The sequence below is a fragment of the Musca domestica genome, unplaced genomic scaffold (assembly GCF_030504385.1).
Source record: "Musca domestica strain aabys unplaced genomic scaffold, Musca_domestica.polishedcontigs.V.1.1 16, whole genome shotgun sequence".
NCBI lineage: Eukaryota > Metazoa > Arthropoda > Insecta > Diptera > Muscidae > Musca > Musca domestica.
The window spans coordinates 1634281-1657223 of record NW_026712219.1 but is presented as its reverse complement, the minus strand read 5'-3'; the positions used below and the strand labels follow the sequence as shown (position 1 = coordinate 1657223).

The 22943-nt window shown below is 34.7% G+C and overlaps 1 protein-coding gene across 1 annotated transcript; it reads left to right on the top strand.

Moving 5' to 3' along the window:
* Window positions 1–21975, top strand: LOC131801369 (probable multidrug resistance-associated protein lethal(2)03659). The gene is made up of 9 exons (XM_059119950.1): window positions 1–438; window positions 9606–9691; window positions 12979–13138; window positions 13194–13569; window positions 15901–16628; window positions 17041–17907; window positions 17969–18432; window positions 20619–21397; window positions 21456–21975. Exons 1-9 carry the CDS (start codon window positions 362–364, stop codon window positions 21909–21911), a joined length of 3993 nt encoding a protein of 1330 aa, XP_058975933.1. The 5' UTR covers window positions 1–361; the 3' UTR covers window positions 21912–21975.
* The last annotated feature ends 968 nt before the right edge of the window (window positions 21976–22943 follow it).

Below are 22943 nucleotides of genomic sequence, written 5' to 3'. Positions count from 1 at the left end.
AACCTTAATTCAGTTGGCGTGGGGAAGTGATTTGGTTCGGACTGTGAAATTGGAAGAGAAACACAAATATATATGTATATGCAAGTGAAAAGTGGAAATTTGCCAGAAGTGTGAAAAATCGGCTCCAACTGGTAGTTGTGAGAGCAAAGTGGAAAATCAAAAACGATCAAAATAATTGAAAGCCAAGTGCAAATTCAATATAAAATATTGATATTAAAGTAAACAGCGTATTAGATAATTATTTCGAATCGAAAAAAGTAAATCGAAAGACGAGAAAATAATCGAATAAATAGTTCTAAGCTTGAAGTGAAAATCAATATAAAATATTTCGAATTGAAAAAGAAGAGACCAAATTATAAAAATGCAATCCTTTAAATCCGACGAATTGCCGGAGAATCCGCGCGAATCCTCGAATCCCTTGTCGGCAATGATGTTTTGGTGAGTTGACGTTGATTTCTTATCGCTTTTGGGAAATTTTGTGGTGAAATTCAATGTTGTTGTTCATAATCGATAAGCAATTATATAGATCCAATTAAATTAAAGATTTGAAGAATGAAATCTAATTTTTTCCAATATATTCTGCAAAATATGACTTTTGGTTCGTTTTATAAAGCAAATGTAATTGAGGTCTATGTATTAACTGTATAAGTGAATGAAAATTTGGAATTGTGCCATCAAATGGTATTGTGCGTTGATATCTTGCATGTCAGTGCTAAATAAACAATATTTATACCCTACAACACTATGTGTTGGGGGTATTATAAGTTTGATTGGGCCAAAAATTATGTAACACCACGAAATATTGGTTTCCCACATAGGAAAGTATATATGGATCATCCTAGCTCGCCGAGCTGAGTCGATCTAGCTATGTATGTCCGTCCGTCCGTCTGTCCGTCTGTCCATGTTAATTTGTAATCACTCTACAGGTCGCAATTATGGCCCGATCTTCACGAAATTTGGAATGGAGGTCGGGGTTGGGCCAGAATAGAACCCTATTTCTTTTTGAGATGATCGCCAAATGTTTAGGGGTTGAAATGGACCAAATACTGAAAAAATGTCGGATTTTGCAGTAGCTATACAGGTCGCAATTATAGACCAATCGACGCGGAATTTCGCATGTAGCTAGAGTTTAGGACGGGGAAGAAGCCTACCAATTTGGGTGGTCATCGGATAATATTTAGCGGGTAAAATAGACCATATATTTTGTGTTGAAAAAATTCAACATTTTTCATTAAACCGCGAATATTTTAAATCCCGGCGAAATCACAAAGCCATGACAAGGTTACTTCTGATCTTTACATTGATGTTAAGATCCAACAAATCGGATATATAGCAATATATGTGCGATATATATGTCTATCAAAGAAGATATGCTTGAAAGATCTCATATATGTCGAGAACGGCTGAACTGATTTCGACAGTTCTCATTAATTCAAAATGGTCTCTTGGCAGGAAAGAAAAAACGTCTAAAAAATCGCATAAAAATAACTCTCTAAAGATGAAAATATTGGTTTTTTAAAATTTTCTCATAATTTTTCAATTTTGTCATATTTTTGGCATATTTTCATTTTGAATTAAACATTTGGTAATATTTCTACAGCTAACAAAACTACGTAGTTATGACATCAGAATATCATATACAGATCGCAATTATGGCCCGATCCTTACGAAATTTTGCATGGGGATAAGATGAGGGCCAGAATAGAAGCCTACTCTTTTTGGAGATGATCGCCATATATTTAGGGGTTGAAATGGACCAAAAAACTGCAAAATTGTCGGCAGGTCGTAATTATCGCCCGATCCTCACGCACATTTGAAAGGAGGTTACCGGACATGGCAAAAGCCAAGCAGTTTTGGATGGCCATCCAAAAATATTCAATGTGTGAAATAGTTTGCCAACTTTTGTAGACAAAATACGAAAATGTCCATTCCAGAGACTTTTTCGAGAATTCACAAATACAGGAAAGACGCACTTCTGACAATTTCGTTAACGAATATAGTCAAATGTCTGTATCTCATATAGATGCGTTTCAGTCAAAAATCAATAATAAATGTTAATCTTTTGCCACTTCTAAGAAATTATAGGTCTTTGGGAAATATTGATTCCAGATCTAGGAAGACCATTTAAGTGCAACATCTACCAATAATTTGGAAATGAGCAAATTAGTTTAAGTTGCTATTATTCGAAAATTAGAGAACGGAACCTGATGGTTTTCTTTTATTATTTGTCACAATATCTTGTGGAATTCTTTCGAGTATCTCGCCTATATAAACTGTATCGTTTATTATAGTGTTGTAGGGTATTCAACGGTCGGCCCCGCTCGACTGTAGCCTTTGCTTACTTGTTTTTTTTTTTTGAAAATTGCTAAAGAAACATTTATCAATGAAATTTTGAATTAACATTGTTGGGGGTTTTATATGTTTCGGGGGATTATAATCGTAAATTTAGTTTCACAAAGTGTTAAAGGAAATTTTATTCAATATATTATGAAAAATGAACATATTAATTAATTAATTTTAAATTATTTTATATTTATATATTTTTTTTTTTAACTATTAAAGGACCGATTTTTAACATCTTTTCATAGAAAACCAACAAGGAAAGCTCAAAAGTCGGGCGGGGCCGACTATATGATACCCTACACCACTATGCATATTTAGTTCAGCTCTCGTAAAATCAAGGTTAATATTGTGCATTTCCGAGCTCTATGAGATATCTGGTACAAAATATGATTATGGTAGAGTGCATATTCCGAATGTTGGAGATTAAAACACCAAATCGGATGAATCATATATATGAAATTGAATTGAAATTCTTGCTCCTATTCTAAAATCGGTTGAAGTGCGAAAATCTATTTGGACTAATATTAGCCATTTGGTGCATCGGACAAAGATATATAGGGAAGCTATATCCAAATCTGATTCGATCTCGATAAAATCCGAATCATGTATTGCTGGGCTTAATCTAATATCTGGTGAGGGACGAATGTGAGGGACGTATGCTTGCAGGCTGAATACGGTCGGATGCAGCAAAATTCACACCATTTGGACTGATATTAGCAATTTAGTATGGGATGAAGATATGTATGGGATATATATATATATATATATATATATATATATATATATATATATATATATATATATATATATATATATATATATAAATATATATATATATATATATATATATATATATATATATATATATATATATATATATATATATATATATATATATATATATATATATTTTTTTTTTTTTTTTTTTTTTTACCTATTTCCACCAATTTCAATAAGGTTCGTCCTTGAGCCAAACAAATGTTATTTAGAAAATCAATCGAAATTAAAGTTTCTCAAGTATTTAAAACACGGATTTTTAAAAAATTTTCTAGAGAATATTAAACATTTTATAATACCCTCCGCCATACTATGGAGGGTATATTAACTTGGTCATTCCGTTTGTAACTCCTCGAAATACTCATGTCAGACCCAACAAAGTATATATGTATTCTTGATCAGCGTAAAATTCTAAGTCCATTTAGCGATGTCCGTCCGTCTATCCATCTGTCTAGCTTCCGAACGAAATGAAGTAAGTTGATAAAATGTTACTCAAATGTATATTATGTCTGCAGGATTTTTGTTATTGAAAATGGACCATGTAGATCCACGTTTTGGTATAGCCCCCATATAACGGTACCTCCCGATATTGGGTATTTTGATAATTTTAGCGACATTATTCACCGGAATTGTTACAACTTTGGTATGTGAAGTTCGAAATAGATACTACAGCCTATGACAGAAAATTATCTGGGCAGGTCCACGTCTTTGTACAGCCCCCATATAACGGTACCCCCTACATTCGGTATTTTGATGATATTTGCGACATTATTCACCGGAATTGTTTCAAATTTGCTATTTGAGATTCGTAATGGATGCTACAGCGTATGACAGAAAATTGCCTGTGCAGGTCCAGGTCTTCGTATAGCCCCCATATAACGGTACCTCCCAAAATTCGGTATTTTGATGATTTTAGCGCCATTATTCACCGGAATTGTTGCAAATTACGTATTTAGAGTTCGTAATGGGAACTACAGTCTGTGACAGAAAAATGTCTATGCAGATCCAGGTCTTTGTGTAGGCCCCATATATCAGTACCTCCCTACATTCGGTATTTTGACGAGTTTAGGTACAATACCCACCGAAATAGTTTGAGATATCGTATATGACGTTAGTAATGGATGCTATAGCCTGTGACAGAAAATTGTCTATGCTGGTCCAGGTCTTCGCACAGCTCCGATATAATGGTACCTCCCTATATACGATATTTTGATGATTTTAGCTACATTATTCACCGTTTACTTCAAGTTTCAATGCCTATGTAGGTCCACGCCGTATAGACCCAAATGTAACGGCTAAATTTGGTATTTTTAAAATTTTAACCGAATGTTTTAAGGATTTTATTATTATTATTTTTTTAATTTCCAAATTCGTTCCAAATGGTGGAGGGTATTCAAAGTTTGGCCCGGCCGAACTTACTGCTTTTTAACTTGTTATACCCTACAACACTATGTGTTGGGGGTATTATAAATTTTATTTGGCCCAAAAATATGTAACACCTCGAGATATTGCTTTCCCACATAGGAAAGTATATATGGAACTTCCTATATTGCCGAGCTAAGTCGTTCTAGCTATGTATGTTTATCTGTCCGTCCGTCTGTCCATGTTAATTTGTAATCACTCTGCAGCTCCCAATTATGGTCCGATCTTCACAAAGGCGTTGAAATGGACAAAAAACTGAAAATTTTTCTGATTTTTTAGTTGCTCTACAGGTTGGAATTATAGACCAATCGAATCGGAAATTAGCACGGGGCTAGAGCTTAGGGGTGGGCGGAAGCCCTCCAATTTGGTTGATCATCGGGTAATATTTAGTGGGTGAAATAGGCCACAACATTTGTCTTAAGTCAAATTTTCCATTAAACCGCGAATATTTTTAATCCCGGCGAAATCACAAATAGACGATCAGGTCAATTCTGTCCGTTACATAGATGCCAATAGTAAATATCTCGGATATATATAGCGAAATACAGATACAGATACATATATATACAAAGAGAGGGGATGTTAGCTCGAATGCTTATATGTCAATAACGTCTTGACCGATTTTGACAAATTTGGTCAGTTCAGAATGTCCTCTTGGCATAAAAGTATAAAAACTAAAAAAATCGCTTAAAAAGATGTCAATAAAGACTTTTATATAGCTTTTGTAGTAAGTTGTATTTTTTTTTTTTAATTTTTCACATTTTTATCGCATGCGATTTTTTAAAATTTTACTTAAAATGTTGTTGTTTATATTTTGTAATATTTTTTCACTTATAACACAGGTTGGGGTTACGATATATACAGAATGCAATTATCGTCCGACCCTTACGAAAATTTTCACAAGGGTAGGGTTAGGCTCAGAAGGGCTAGGCCTATTGTTTTCAAAGATGTCCACATCATATATATATATATATATATATATATATATATATATATATATATATATATATATATATATATATATATATATATATATATATATATATATATATATATATATATATTTTTTTTTTTTTTTTTTTTTTTTTACCTATTTCCACCAATTTCAATAAGGTTCGTCCTTGAGCCAAACAAATGTTATTTAGAAAATCAATCGAAATTAAAGTTTCTCAAGTATTTAAAACACGGATTTTTAAAAAATTTTCTAGAGAATATTAAACATTTTATAATACCCTCCGCCATACTATGGAGGGTATATTAACTTGGTCATTCCGTTTGTAACTCCTCGAAATACTCATGTCAGACCCAACAAAGTATATATGTATTCTTGATCAGCGTAAAATTCTAAGTCCATTTAGCGATGTCCGTCCGTCTATCCATCTGTCTAGCTTCCGAACGAAATGAAGTAAGTTGATAAAATGTTACTCAAATGTATATTATGTCTGCAGGATTTTTGTTATTGAAAATGGACCATGTAGATCCACGTTTTGGTATAGCCCCCATATAACGGTACCTCCCGATATTGGGTATTTTGATAATTTTAGCGACATTATTCACCGGAATTGTTACAACTTTGGTATGTGAAGTTCGAAATAGATACTACAGCCTATGACAGAAAATTATCTGGGCAGGTCCACGTCTTTGTACAGCCCCCATATAACGGTACCCCCTACATTCGGTATTTTGATGATATTTGCGACATTATTCACCGGAATTGTTTCAAATTTGCTATTTGAGATTCGTAATGGATGCTACAGCGTATGACAGAAAATTGCCTGTGCAGGTCCAGGTCTTCGTATAGCCCCCATATAACGGTACCTCCCAAAATTCGGTATTTTGATGATTTTAGCGCCATTATTCACCGGAATTGTTGCAAATTACGTATTTAGAGTTCGTAATGGGAACTACAGTCTGTGACAGAAAAATGTCTATGCAGATCCAGGTCTTTGTGTAGGCCCCATATATCAGTACCTCCCTACATTCGGTATTTTGACGAGTTTAGGTACAATACCCACCGAAATAGTTTGAGATATCGTATATGACGTTAGTAATGGATGCTATAGCCTGTGACAGAAAATTGTCTATGCTGGTCCAGGTCTTCGCACAGCTCCGATATAATGGTACCTCCCTATATACGATATTTTGATGATTTTAGCTACATTATTCACCGTTTACTTCAAGTTTCAATGCCTATGTAGGTCCACGCCGTATAGACCCAAATATAACGGCTAAATTTGGTATTTTTAAAATTTTAACCGAATGTTTTAAGGATTTTATTATTATTATTTTTTAATTTCCAAATTCGTTCCAAATGGTGGAGGGTATTCAAAGTTTGGCCCGGCCGAACTTACTGCTTTTTAACTTGTTATACCCTACAACACTATGTGTTGGGGGTATTATAAATTTTATTTGGCCCAAAAATATGTAACACCTCGAGATATTGCTTTCCCACATAGGAAAGTATATATGGAACTTCCTATATTGCCGAGCTAAGTCGTTCTAGCTATGTATGTTTATCTGTCCGTCCGTCTGTCCATGTTAATTTGTAATCACTCTGCAGCTCCCAATTATGGTCCGATCTTCACAAAGGCGTTGAAATGGACAAAAAACTGAAAATTTTTCTGATTTTTTAGTTGCTCTACAGGTTGGAATTATAGACCAATCGAATCGGAAATTAGCACGGGGCTAGAGCTAGTGGGTGAAATAGGCCACAACATTTGTCTTAAGTCAAATTTTCCATTAAACCGCGAATATTTTTAATCCCGGCGAAATCACAAATAGACGATCAGGTCAATTCTGTCCGTTACATAGATGCCAATAGTAAATATCTCGGATATATATAGCGAAATACAGATACAGATACATATATATACAAAGAGAGGGGATGTTAGCTCGAATGCTTATATGTCAATAACGTCTTGACCGATTTTGACAAATTTGGTCAGTTCAGAATGTCCTCTTGGCATAAAAGTATAAAAACTAAAAAAATCGCTTAAAAGATGTCAATAAAGACTTTTATATAGCTTTTGTAGTAAGTTGTATTTTTTTTTTTTTAATTTTTCACATTTTTATCGCATGCGATTTTTTAAAATTTTACTTAAAATGTTGTTGTTTATATTTTGTAATATTTTTTCACTTATAACACAGGTTGGGGTTACGATATATACAGAATGCAATTATCGTCCGACCCTTACGAAAATTTTCACAAGGGTAGGGTTAGGCTCAGAAGGGCTAGGCCTATTGTTTTCAAAGATGTCCACATCATATTTAGGGGTTGAAACGGACCACCAACAAAAAATGTTTCTGATTTTGCAGCCTTAATTAAGGTCACAAACAGAAACCAAAGGACACGAAATCTAGTATGAAGTTAGAGTTTAGGACAGCGGGTAGAATGGACCACTACTTTTGTGTGAAAAAATACCAACATTACTTACAGGCAATATCCGAAACATAGAAAAGGCGAACTTCTGGCCAAATATCGTAGACAAGCAAATCATATAGATGAATCTAAATTTGGAGATACAAAGGAGCATCTTGCTTTTGGAAATGATCGTAAAATATTTTAGGGCTCAAATGAACCAAAAACAGAAAAAAATCCCTGATCTCAATATTTATGGCAATTTACTAGCCTGAGAATATTGTTGAGGACAGGGAAGAAGTCTAGTATTTTGGATGACCATTGGATTATATTTAGCTGTAAAATGGATCACAACAACTATCAACACGTCTGATTGCGTAAATATTGGGCAAATGTTCCTGCCAAAAAAAAAGCCAAGGGTAAAATCAGGGCAGTATTCTGTGACATAATTTCAAAAGCGAAATCTTACAAAATGGATTTTGACATAACGGGGATTCTAATATATTGTAGTATTCTAGGGTATCACATGGTCGGCCCCGCACAATTATAGCCTTTGCTTACTTGTTTTTATACCCTGCACCACAAGGTGGACAGGGTATTATGTCTTTGTGCATTTGTTTGTAACAGGCAAAAGGAAACGAGATAGACCCATAGTTCCTTTTGATGATCAGCATAGAATCACATTCTGAATCGATTTATGCATGTCCGTCCGTCTGTCCATGTATTTTTGTAAACAATGTACAGTTCGCATTTATCGCCCTATCCAGATGACATTTTGCGCAAATCATTTGTTTGGCCCAAGGACGAACCCTATTGAAATTGGAGATAATCGGTCAAAATTTAAATATAGCTCCCATATATATCTTCGTCCGATTTGCTTTTTATTGTGCACCAAACGTGTAATATCAGACCGAATTGTATGGAATTTTGCACGTACAATCAGATTGGACCTGAAAATAAGTATGCCAAATTTGATCGAAACCGGTTCAGATGTAGCTATAGCTCCCAGATATATTGTTCATCCGATTTGCTATTTTTGTATTCCGCAGCCGTAATATGCACTCTGTAACAACAATATTTGGGGAAAAATATCAAATACAGCTCAGGAAATACATTTGCTAAATTTGATCGAGATCGGTCAGATTTGGATATAGCTCCCATATATAACTTCATCCGATTTACCTTTGATTGTGCACCAAACGTCTATTATTTGCCCAAATGGGATGAAATTTGGCACTTACGACCGAATTGAGTCTAGAAGCTAGTTTGTCAAATTTCGGTAAGATCGGTTCAGTCGGCCCGCCCGACTTTAAGACTTTCTTTACTGGTTTTATAAGTTGGAAAGGCTTGAGCTTTTAATTATTTTACATAATATAATTGACATATGTGACATTGAAGAATTATGTCCTGAAATTTTCAAAATATCATTAGATCTAAAAAAGAATTAAACTAATACGTTGCAAGCCAGGATTATCATTTTTGAGGTAATCAGAGCTTTAATAGTGAACTATGTAAGAATATCTATAGGAAATTCTTCTTAAGTACGATTCCTAAAATTTTAAAGAACAAGAATAGATAGTATCTAACAAACGACCTTTTATGGTTCCACATTCTATTTACCTAACACATTTTTTTCTAATTATCTAATACTATTTTTTGGCGGCAAAGTGTCTAATAAAGAAATGTTTATTCTTTTATTTTTCAGTTTTACAATGCCGACATTTTTCAAGGGACGCAAAAGAGTTTTAGATGAATCAGATCTTTTTCGGGCGCTTAAGGAGCACAAATCCGGTAAGTTTGAATAATTTAAGCAATTTAACGTAATTATGATATTATTTTTTCTTCTCTTACTATATATGACGTCAGCATTTTTTATATTTATTGTGACTAACCTAAAAAATGGTTAGGAAATTTTTCTACAGTTCTAAATGTTTGTAAAGTATAGCAAAATTTACACATAAATTGTCATCCAATCAAATTTATCAAAATCAAATTTATGGGAAGTTAGATGTCATCACCTTAATTCAATTCACGAAATAAGCACTCCAATTGAACTTGAGACGGTGCAGATAAGATAATTTGATTTTTATGCCGGGCATTATTTCTTGTTGTTAATATCTTTCAAGTGTCAAAATCAGAGAGGGAATTCCATACAAAAGAAGGAAGGCTTTAATTTCTACCAAAAAAAAATAAAAATAAATAAATAAATAAATAATCTAATACCATTGAAACCAATGTTTAGCCCTGGTTGATTAAATGGATAATGAAGTGAAAAAATGAAGAAATATGTTTAATAAATCCAACAGGAAGAAATAATAAGTAAAAAAAATAAGATCGCCGGCCGAACTTTGAACATCCTCCCCCATTTAGAACATTTCAAAAAAAAAAATAAAATCCGTTAAAAATTCTGTTAAAACTTTTTAAATACCGAATATAGTCATTATATTGGGGTCTATACGAACACGTGGACCTGCATAGGCAACTTTTGTCATAAGCTGTTAGAATATTCAAATACGAAACTTGAAAAAAATCCGGCGAGTACCAAATATGGAGAGGAACCGTTATAACGGGGCTATACGCAGGCCTGGACCCGCATAGAAATTTTTTTGTCAAAGGCAGCAGTACCTATAAGAACTTTAAATATGTAATTAAAAAACAAAAAAAAACAAGCAAACAAAGGCTATAGTCGCACGGGCCCGACCATGTGATACCTTACAACACTAGAATATATTAGAATCCTCGTTATGTCCAAATCAATTTTTTAAGATTTTGCTTTTGAAATTATGCCACGGAACACTGCCTAGAAATTACCCTTAGCATTTTGACCAGGGACATTTGCCCAATATTTACGCACTCCGTCGTACTGTCAGTTGTTGTGGTCCAATTTACAACTAAATATAAAACAAAATGTTATCCTTCTTCCTTGTCCTTAACTCCCTTCTCAGGCGTGCCGATTGGCATCAAATTGTGTGATCAAATTTTTTCTGTTTTTGGTTCATTTGAACCTCCAAATATTTTGCGATCATCTCGAAAAGCAAGAGGCCCCTCTGTATCTCCACATTTAGACTCATCTATATGATTTGCTTGTCTACGATATTTGGCTATATTCGTCAACGAATTCAGAATAAAAAGTCAGAAGTTAACCTTTTGTGTATTTCCATTCAACCTATTGTCCTTAACTCTAGCTTCATGTGAGATTTCGTATCCTTCGGTTTCTATTTGTGACCTTCATAACGGCTGCAGAATCAAGAATATTTTTAGTTGTTGGTCCATATTATATTGCTCACATCTTTGAAAACAATAGGCCTAGCCCTTCTGAGCCTAACCATACCCTTCTGAAAATTTTTCTGAGGATCGGACGATAATTGTAATCTGTATACAATGACCTTAACCTGTGTTGTAGAGTGAAAAATATTACAAAATATACGCCTCAACTTTATAAGTCAAACTGAAAAAATCGCATGCGATAAAAACTTAAAAAAATGTCACAAAATACTACAAAATCTATATTTACATCATTATTTGTGTCTTTATATGCGATTTTTTGAATTTCATTCTTTTATGTCAAGAAGACATTCTGAATTGACAAATTTTGTTAAAGTCGGTTCAACCATTCTTGAGATATAACCGTTCTAGCTAACATCCCCTTCCTTGTATATACACATTGTATATATTTCGCCATATATATCCGATATATTTACTATCGGCATCTACGTAGCGGTCAGAATTGACCTGTTCATCTATTTGTAATTTTGCTGGGATTAAAAATATTCGCGATTTAATAGAAAATTTGATTTTTATTTAACACAAATGTTATAGTCTATTTCACCCACTAAATATTACCCGATGACCATCGAAGTTGGAAGGCTTCTGCTCAGCTCTAAGCTCTAGTCCCATCCTAACTTCCGCGTCGATTGGTCTATAATTGCGACCTGTAGAGCAACTGCAAAATCAGGAAATGTTTCCGTTTTTGGTCCCATTCAACCCCTTTATATTATTCAATCAAAAGCAATAGGCTTCTATTATGGCCCGAGACCCACCTCCGTTCTAAATTTCGTGACGATGGGGCCATAATTGCGAGCTGTAGAGTGATTACATATCAACATGGACAGACGGACAGACGCTCGAACGGACATACATAGCTAGATCGAAAAATAAAAAGAATTAAGATAGGAAGCTAAAATTTAGTAAAGATCAGTTGTTTGTCTGCAGGTTGGTCAAGTTCGAAGAAGCTATATCTCTCTACGATATCATTGTATGATTGATGATTGTAGCCAAATTTTGTCAATGGAAGTCTAAAAATACACACAAGGAGTTCCTTCAGAGTATTTTACCCCCTTGAAGGAGTAAAATTGTCTTTTCAGGTCCAGGTCTTCGTATAGCCCCATATAACCGTACCTCCCTATATTTCGTATTTTAGTGATTTTAGAGACATTATTCACCGGAATTCAATTTAAATTTGGTATTTGAAGTAGTTTAATTTTGAAGAAAATTCATTATGCAGGTTCAGGTCTTCGTATAGCCCCCCATATACCGGTACCTCGCAATATATATATATATATATATATATATATATATTTTTTTTTTTTTTTTTTTGAAAATTGTATCTACTTTATTCACCAAATTTTTTCTCAAGTTTCGTATTTGAATATTGTTATGGCCTCTGTCAAAAATTTTAACAGATTTAATATTTTTTGGAAAATTTCCAAATTTCTTCCATATGATTGGGTATTCAATGTTCGTCCCGGCCGAACTTACTGCATTTTTACATGTAATATTTCAAAAATATTAATTATAAACAGATACTGTATCTCACAACTCGTCCTAGAGTAATAAAAAAGATCTTCTTGTATTATCTGGTCTATTATCTTTTATGGTATTCTTCATAAAAAAAACTCACAGCTGGGAAATCCATTTATGAATTAAATATAAATCATAGAAAGCCATCATAGCGATTGCCACACCAACAAACAATGGGTTGTAGGGAAAAGGTTAACAATATTTATTTAAGATCTATAAACGTGTTTTTTATCAGCCAAGAATGCTTATCTCCAATCTGTTTACGTTACAATTTACAGATCTCATGGGTCACAAGCTGAGTCATGCCTGGGAAGAAGAACTGGCGAAGAGTCGTCGCAAGGGCAAAGAACCAAGTTTGATCAGGGCCACAATAAGAGTTTTCGGTCTGCATTATATGATGCTGGGGATCTTGATGTTTCTGTTTGAGGTGTTTTTGAGGTAAGCCCGACAAATTGATGTAATAATGAAATGAAATCTAATTATGTTTTTGCAGATGTTCCCAGCCCCTATTTTTGGGTGCCTTGGTTTCATACTATGCCGATCCTGAAACAGATAAAACCGATCAAACAAAGGCTTTTTTATATGCTTTGGGGGTTATTTTGACCAGTGCCGGTAGTGTTTTTCTTATGCATCCCAACATGTTGGGTATTGTCCACACAGGCATGAAAGTTCGTGTGGCCATTTGCAGTATGATTTATCGCAAGGCCTTGCGTTTGAATAAAAGTGCCATGGTCAATACGACATCAGGTCAAATGGTCAATCTGATATCGAATGATGTGGGCCGCCTGGATACCTCGGTTTTGCATATGCATTTCATTTGGATCGGACCCCTGGAAATTTTTTTGGTTACCTATTTTATTTACCAAGAGGTAAGTAGGAAGTTGTAGGGAATGGTTGTGAGAAAGGAAAAAAGTTGAAACAATTCCAGCGAAATCTACACAGAATATCTAGGGGTACAGTTATACCAAAACTTGGACCTACATGTACAGTCCTCTACAAGGATATTCTCATATATATTTTGGGAAACATATTTCCAAATTATAGCAAATTCGGCTTCAATTTGGGTATTGAAACACCCAAAAAACTTTAAATCTATCGGTACAGTTTATGGGGACTATACCAAAACGTGGACCTATATTGACAGTTCCATGCATGGATATTTCCTACTGAGAACAAAAACTGCTAATTTACAAGAGATTCAAGTTAACATTGTGACTAGACCAAACCATCTCCTTATCTCAGCCTCAGTCCCCAACAGTGACCTTAATATCATATTTGAGGATTTCAGGTCCGTGCCTCCCCATTACCAAAGTTCGCACAAATTATGACAACAATAAAACAACATATCCAAAATCAGCTCCTTTTCTCAACAACAGACAGCATCAACGGCATCAATATCAAATTTCAGAATTTCAGTCCTATTTTTTTTTAACCAATAACAAATTTAGTACTTTTCGTATATTATAGTACAAATTTCCAAAACCACTGCCATATCTCAATCTTAGATACCAACAGACACCTCTATATCAAATTTTGGGATTCTAACTCTATCCTATTTTAGTACCACTTAGTACGTTACGAACAATTACGGTACATAACTCCATTACCATCTCCACATCTTAACCACAGACACCAACAGTGAGTTCTACATCAAATTTTAGAATTTCAACTCTATTCCTTCTCCCCAAAATCAAATTTAGTACTGCTTAGTATTTTTTCATATCATTAAGGTACACATTTCCAAAACCATATCTTATTTGCAGATACCATCAGCGATCTCAGTTTCAAATTTTGCAATAGCAGCCCAAATCAGGCCTATCCCAATTTAGTACTAAATTTAGTATGAAACCACTTAGTACCTTTCGAAACAATTTTAGCAAATTTTTAGGAAAACTCATCTAAATTTCAGATTTTAAGCACTAACGGTTCGTCCAATACCAAATTGTATCAAATATATTACTATTTAGTACTTTTTGTGCACTTTTGGGTTACATTTGCAAAAGCACCTCTGTATCACAAAGTTACCACCAACTTGGACCCCAATAAAAAAAACATGAACAGCGACTTTAATACCAAAACCACGTACCACCAACAAGCACCCCACTAAAAATGTTAGTTTCTAAACCCATCTCCACATCTCGTTTCCAGATACCTATGGAGACCTCAATAACCAAATTAAGGATTCCAGTTCTATTCCCTCATCCAATATCCAAGATATGCTACAAAAAAAAAAAAAAACAAAAACAGCGGTCCCAATATCAAACATTATATTTCAATGAGTATCGGTTCAATCGATATATAATTGTATCAAGTTTAGTAGTTTTTGGTACTTTTCGTACGATATTATAATTACCAGAAACATCCCCATATCATCAATGTGACATTCATATCATCTTTCAGAATTTCAGCCATATCCGTTCACCTAATACCAAATTTGATCCTATTTTGTACTTTTGTGCAATTATTGCACACTTTTCCAAACCCATCTCCGTATATCAATCACAGATAACTGAAGATTCCATCCAATTTAGTACAATTTGGTACTTTTTGACCAATTATAGTACACATTTCCGAAACCACTTCTATGTGTCCAGGCCTAATACCAAATTTCAGATTTCAAGCACCATATGTTCACCCTATACCAAAAATAGTACACTATTTAGTACATGTTTCATAAACCACCTCTTTCTTACAAACTTACCACCAATAGGTACTCAAATACGAAATTTCAAATTCCAATCGGTTCAACCTAAATCAAACCGTTTTGAATCTAGTACAGTTAGTACACTTAGTACTCATTTCTAAAATCATCTTCATATATCAAACTTATTTTCCAACCACTATTTTCATACCAAAAATTTAGCTCACTGATACCAATTGTTACCATTGCAGAACATTTCGTAATCTTAAAGTTGAATTTTTTCAAAAACCCTTTGGTACATCTATCCTGTACTCCATCAGTGACTCTCATTCCATGTTTAAGAATTCTGACTCATTCCGTTTGTCCAATACAAAGAATTAGATTTTTAGTACTTTTCGTATCCTTTTAATACGTATTTCCAAAAACGTTATCGTATCGCACGCCTACGCCTCAATACGTACCTTTGTGCAATATTTCAAGATTATAGCTTCAGATATAGATTTTCTAGACCAATGATCTCAAACATTTTTCAAGGTATAACTGCCCATTCCTCTTTCAGATCGGTGCCAGTTCCCTGATAGGTGTTGCTGTGATGTTACTCTTCGTACCCATACAAGGCTATATGGGTAAGAAGACCTCCGTTTTGCGGCTGCGCACTGCCCTATGCACCGATGAACGTGTACGCCTGATGAACGAAATCATTTCCGGCATTCAGGTGATCAAAATGTATGCATGGGAAATTCCGTTTGGAAAAATGGTCGATTATGCTCGACGCAAAGAAATGAAGGCGATACGTTATGTGAACTACATACGAGGCATTATGGGTTCCTTCATTATGTTCATATCGAGAATTTCCATTTTCAGCAGCTTAGTGGGATATGTCTTGCTGGGACATTTCCTGACCGCCGAAAAAGCGTTTGTGGTCACAGCTTTCTATGGTTTGCTGCGTATTACCATGACCGTTTATTTCCCCATGGCTGTGGCCCAGGTTGCTGAGACTCTGGTCTCATTCCGCCGTATACAGAAATTTATGCTTTTGGATGAGGTGAAAATGTCGGAAAATCCCATAGTGAAGAGTAAAATGATCCCGGCTATTGTCAGTGAAAATAGCAAGAGTGTGGAGATAATAAAAACGAATGCTGTGAAAGAACCTGGTATTGTCATAGAAAATTTAACTGCCAAATGGAACCCAGAGTCAACGGAATATAATTTAGATAATGTAACGTTGGAATTTAAACCGAAACAATTGATAGCTGTTATTGGACCAGTGGGAGCGGGAAAATCGACGTAAGTTAAAAGTAACATTTAAAATATACCTACTGTTAAATCAAGGTTAAAAAACTTCAAAACCGAAATATGCGGAGAAAAAGAAATTCAATATTTAAATTTTTGGTCCAAATCAAGGCCTACGTCAGGTCGACCAAGAAGATAAATTTGACAATAAAGGTGTTAGTTTTTTTTTCAAATATTTTGATTTGACTCTCGTCAAATTTTTAATGACATATTGTCTCTTGACAGTAGGCTTAGCTATCAGGTAGACGTACTGGCCGACCATGTATATATAACGGTCCAGATGCGGAAAAATCTTGTATTAAACTGTCTTACATTCAACAATACGTTCTAGTTCTATTGGATTTTCAATTTTCCTCAACGACAAAAATAAATATAAACATTTTAATTGAATTTTTCATTTTTCTAGCTTAATACAAACCATACTCGGAGAGCTACAGCCCTCATCGGGTTCAATAAAAGTTAATGGTACCGTGTCGTATGCCTCACAGGAACCTTGGCTCTTCACCGGCACAGTACGGCAGAATATACTCTTCGGTCAACCGATGGACAAGAAACGTTACAACTTGACAGTGAAGAAATGTGCCCTGGAAAGAGATTTTGAGCTGCTTCCCTATGGAGATAAGACCATTGTGGGAGAACGTGGTGCCTCATTGTCGGGTGGTCAGAAGGCTCGTATAAATTTGGCACGAGCTGTTTATCGTCAGGCAGATATTTACCTGTTAGACGATCCCCTCTCTGCAGTGGATACACATGTTGGGCGCCATCTTTTCGATCAATGTATGCGACAATATTTACGCGATCGCACTGTGGTTCTTGTCACCCATCAGCTACAATTTTTGGAACAAGCTGATGTCATAGTCATCTTGGATAAGGGTCAGGTGAGAGCTGTTGGCACCTATGAATCGATGCGTCAAAGTGGTTTCGATTATGCCCAACTATTGCTGAGCAATGGTGATGATGAGGAGCAGCAAAATGAGGCATTGGACAAATCAGATGGTAGAATTGATGATGATCGAGATGCCCAAAAAATGAAACGTCAAAATAGTAGACAACGACAGATTAGTGTTACCTCCGCTGCCTCAACGGTAGAGTCGGTACAGGAAGTGGCGCCCAAACAAGTCGAAGAATCTAGAGAACAAGGAGAAATTGGTTGGAAATTGTATGCGAAATATTTTAGCAGTGGTGGTAGTTATATAACCTTGGCAATAATGGTAATACTGTGTGTTGGCGCCCAGGCATTTGGTTCGGGTGGTGATTATTTCTTGTCATATTGGTAAGCTTAATAGAATATTTAAATATTTTACGGTTGTTTTAATTGTTCGATTTTCTTTTAGGGTCAACAAAAATGAAAATAAGGCTCACGAAGTAGAGGCCCGTGCTGAAATCCAAACCGATCCCGTGGATATTTACATTTTCTCCGCCATTAATGTGGGCATTATCATTGTGGCCATGCTGCGTAGTTTCATGTTCTTCAATTTGGCCTCAAAATCCTCGACACGACTCCACAACGATATGTTTGTCAGTGTAACACGTACCAGTATGTATTTCTTTAACACAAACCCTTCGGGCCGTATTCTCAATCGTTTCTCCAAGGATATGGGTCAGGTGGATGAAATATTGCCACAAGTCATGATGGATGTTATACAAATCTTCTTGGCCTTATTGGGTATTGTCATAGTCCTGGCCATCGTTAATCCTTGGTATATTTTGGCCACAGTAATAATGTTCGTCATTTTCTACTTTTTACGTTCGTTCTACTTGAAGACATCACGTGATGTTAAACGTCTGGAGGCCATAAGTAAGTGTGAGAATTTTAAAATGTTCTTCATAAACCAACTGTCGACATGGGATTAAAAACAACAAATATGTATATTTATTTAAAGACTACCACTTATCAAAAAAAAAAAAAAAAAAAAAAAAAAAAAATTGGGAATTTTAAAGAAATACTTTTCAAGGACTAGTAATAATCTAAACGAGGATTGTTAGTAAACATGTTTTAAGGACTATAAACAATTTAGATTTTTCAAAAATATTTTTCAAAGGCTATCAGCGGGCTAAACGCGGATTTAGGAGAATATTTTTTAAGGACTATCAACCATCTATCAGCCATTGAAACGTGTATTTATAAAAAAATATTTTTTCAAAGACTATCAGCCACCAATACGTGGATTTATAAAATAAAATATTTTATAATAATATCGGTCATTTCTAATAAAATATTTTCTCAAGGATTATCAGCCATCGAAGCCTGAATTTTTAAAACATATTTCTTAAGGACTATCAGCCATCGAAACGTGGATTTTTAATAAATGTTTTTAAGGACTATCAGCTCTCGAAACGTGGATTTATAAAAAAAAAAAAAATTTTAAAGAACTATCAGCCATCGGATTTGTAAAAAAAATATTTTTTCAAGGACTATCAGCATTCGAAACGTGGATTTATAAAAAAAAAATTTCGAGGGCTATCAGCCATCAGATTTACAAAAAAAATATTTTTTTAAGGACTATCAGCGATCGAAACGTGGATTTATGAAAAAAAATATTTTTTCAAGGACTATCAGCATTCGAAACGTGGATTTATAAAAAAATTTTTTCGACGACTATCAGCCATCAGATTTATAAAAAAAATATTTTTTCAAGGATTTTCAGCCATCAAAACGTGTATTTATAACAAATAATTTTTTAGGACTATCACCCATCGAAACGTGTTTTTATAATTTTTTTTTCAAGGACTATCAGCCATCTAAACGCGGAATTATACAAAAAAAATTTTTTCAAGGACTTTAAGTCATCGAAGCGTGTATTTATAAAAAAATAATTTTTTAAGGACAATCAGTCATCGAAACGTGGATCTATAAAAAAATATTTTTTCAAGGACTATTAGCCATCGAAATGTAGATTTATATAAAATATCAAGTACTATTAGCCATGGAAACGGTGATTTATAAAAAATATTTTTTTCAAGGACTATTAGTCATCGAAACGTGGTTTTTTAAAAAAAATATTTTTTTCAAGGACTATCAGCCATCGAAACGTGGATTTATAAAAAAATAATTTTTTAAGGACTATTAGCCATCGAAACGTAGATTTATATAAAATATCAAGTACTATTAGCCATGGAAACGTTGATTTATAAAAAATATTTTTTTCAAGGACTATTAGTCACCGAAACGTTGATTATAAAAAATATCAAGGACTATTAGCCATGGAAACGTGGATTTAAAAAAAAAAATTAAGGACTATTAGTCATCGAAACGTGGATTATAAAAAATATCAAAGACTATTAGTCATGGAAACGTGGATTTATAAAAAAAAACATATTTTTTCAAGGACTATCAGCCATCGAAACGTGGATTTACAAAAAAATATTTTTTAAGAAAATAAAATTTTTTTAAGGACTATCAGCCATCGAATTATTTATAAAAAAAATAATCTTTTAAGGACTATCAGCCATGGATTTCAAAAAAATAATTTTTCAAGGACTATCAGCCATGGATTTCAAAAAAATAAATTTTCAAGGACTATCAGCCATCGAAACGTGGAGTTATAAAAAAATATGTTTTCGAGGACTATCAACCATCGAAACGTGGAGTTATACAAAAAAATATTTTTTCAAGGACTATCAGCCATCGAAACGTGGAAAATATATTTTTTTCAAGGACTATCAGCGATCTAAACGTGGAAAATATATTTTTTCAAGGACTATCAATAATTTTAAAAGATATTTCAATAACATATAATATTTGTCTGCGACTGTCAGTGAATTGAGTTGAGATATTTTAGGAATATTATCGATGGAATGGATGGAAATATCGATGGAATAAAATTGAACTTCTAATCATAATCCAATTTGAGTTCTATTGCCGAAATAAACGGAAATATGTACTTAAGATTTCTTACGAGAATTTTTCTAACACATAAAGAGATTTTATATTTGACACAAAACGCTATATTATTCCTATAAATATTTAATTTATATTTTCAGCCCGATCCCCAATTTACACCCACTTGGGAGCATCATTGAATGGTCTTGCCACCATACGAGCCTTTGAAGCCCAGGATATACTCATACATGAATTCGACAACTATCAAGACATGCACAGTTCCGGCTACTACATGTTCTTGACGACAAGTCGTGCCTTTGGCTATTGGCTCGATTGTTGTTGTGTCCTCTATCTCGCCATCATTACACTGAGCTTCCTGCTCTTCTCCCCAGAGAATGGAGGTGATGTTGGCTTGGCCATTACGCAAGCAATGGGTTTAACCGGCATGGTACAATGGGGTATGCGTCAGTCGGCCGAGATGGAAAACACCATGACATCGGTGGAACGTGTTGTTGAATATGAGAGCATTGAACCAGAGGGAGAACTTGAATCCGAGCCCAATAAGAAACCACCCAAATCATGGCCCGAGGAGGGTAAAATTACCTTCGACAATTTGAGCTTGCGTTATGCCCCCGATCCCAAATCGGAATATGTTTTGAAATCATTGAATTTCAATATACAACCATGCGATAAAGTTGGAATTGTGGGCCGGACAGGTGCTGGCAAGTCGTCTTTGATTAATGCCCTTTTCCGTTTGTCTTTCAATGATGGTTCAATTGTCATTGATAAGAGGGATACCCAGGATATGGGTCTGCATGATTTGAGATCGAAAATTTCCATTATACCCCAGGAACCTGTACTGTTTTCGGGTACAATGCGCTATAATTTGGATCCATTCGATGAGTATTCGGATGCTAAATTGTGGGAGGCTTTGGAAGAGGTATTTTTTTATTTTAATTAAATCGAATTGTAATAAATTTATTTATTTGGTATTCTAGGTCAAACTCAAACAAGTTGTGGCCGACATGCCCAATGGCCTACATGCCAAAATCTCGGAGGGTGGCACCAATTTCAGTGTGGGCCAGCGCCAGTTGGTCTGCCTGGCCCGTGCCATTCTACGTGAAAATCGTATCCTCGTCATGGATGAAGCCACCGCCAATGTAGATCCCCAGACGGATGCCCTCATTCAAACCACCATACGTCACAAATTCCAAAATTGTACCGTTCTCACGATAGCCCATCGTCTGCATACTGTCATGGATTCCGACAAGGTGTTGGTCATGGATGCTGGTCGTGCGGTGGAATTTGGTTCCCCCTATGAATTGCTGAGTGAATCCAAGGTGGGCATTTTCTTGGGAATGGTAAAGCAGACGGGTCAGGCGACATTTGAAAATTTATTCCAAGTTGCCCAAAAGGCTTATGAGAATAATTTGCATGGCAAAAAGGATCAATAGATGTAAGATGTGACAACAATATATATAATATTTCTATTTAATTTGTAATTTAAGTACACAAAATATAAAAGTTCAGTTGTAATGAACACAGATACATATGTACCTACATTTTTACGAAACACGCATATGTGTGTGTAAGAAATTATTGTTTATAACACAAATAATAATAAAATACTTTAGTTGAATAAATTATAAATCGTATACATGGTTTAATTGTGACAAATTTTACGAAGGGAGGGATATATCAAATGTTTCTCTTGGATATATTCCTCAAAAAATTGTCAATTGTTAAGGTCAGCGATGTTGTTCTACAAAACAAGTTAAACAATATCCAATATTATAATTCTGAAAATCCTTGACAAATATTTTTAAAATAATTTAAAAAAAAAAAAACAAGTAAGCAAAGGCTATAAACGTGCGGGGTCGACCATGTGATACTCTACAACATTACAATATGTTAGAAGCCCCCTTATGTCCAAATCCATTTTGGAAGATTTCGCTTTTGAAATTATGCCACGGGCCACTGCTCATATATTACCATTAGCATTTGCCCAATATTTACGCACTCCATCGAGCTGTTAGTAGTTTTGGTCCATTTTACAGCTAAATATAATCCAATGGTCAACCAAAATGCTAGATTTCTTCGCTGTCCTTAAGTTTCTTCTCAGGCGTGTCGACTGGCTTCACTTGTGTGATCCGGATATTTGTCTGTTTTTGACTTATTTGAACCCCTTAATATTTTGCCATCATCTCCAAAAGCAAGACGCACCTCTGCATCTTCAAATTTAGACTCATCTATATGATTTGCTTGTCTACGATATTTGACTATATTCGTCAACAAAGTCAGCATAAAAAAGGCAGAAGTTCGCCTTTTGTGTACTTCGGATATCGCCTGTAAATAATGTTGGTAATTTTTCACTCAAAAGTAGTGGTCCATTCTATTCGCTGTTCAAAGCTCTAACTTCATACCAGATTTCGTGTCCTTTGGTTTCTATTTGTGACGTATATAACGACTGCAAATCAGGAACATTT

Coding starts and splice junctions, on each gene's coding strand:
- LOC131801369 (XM_059119950.1), top strand. CDS start 362: ATGCAATCCTTTAAATCCGACGAATTGCCGGAGAATCCGCGCGAATCC. Junction 13,570..15,900: donor CCTATTTTATTTACCAAGAG/GTAAGTAGGAAG, acceptor TTCCTCTTTCAG/ATCGGTGCCAGTTCCCTGAT. Junction 18,433..20,618: donor TAAACGTCTGGAGGCCATAA/GTAAGTGTGAGA, acceptor TTATATTTTCAG/CCCGATCCCCAATTTACACC.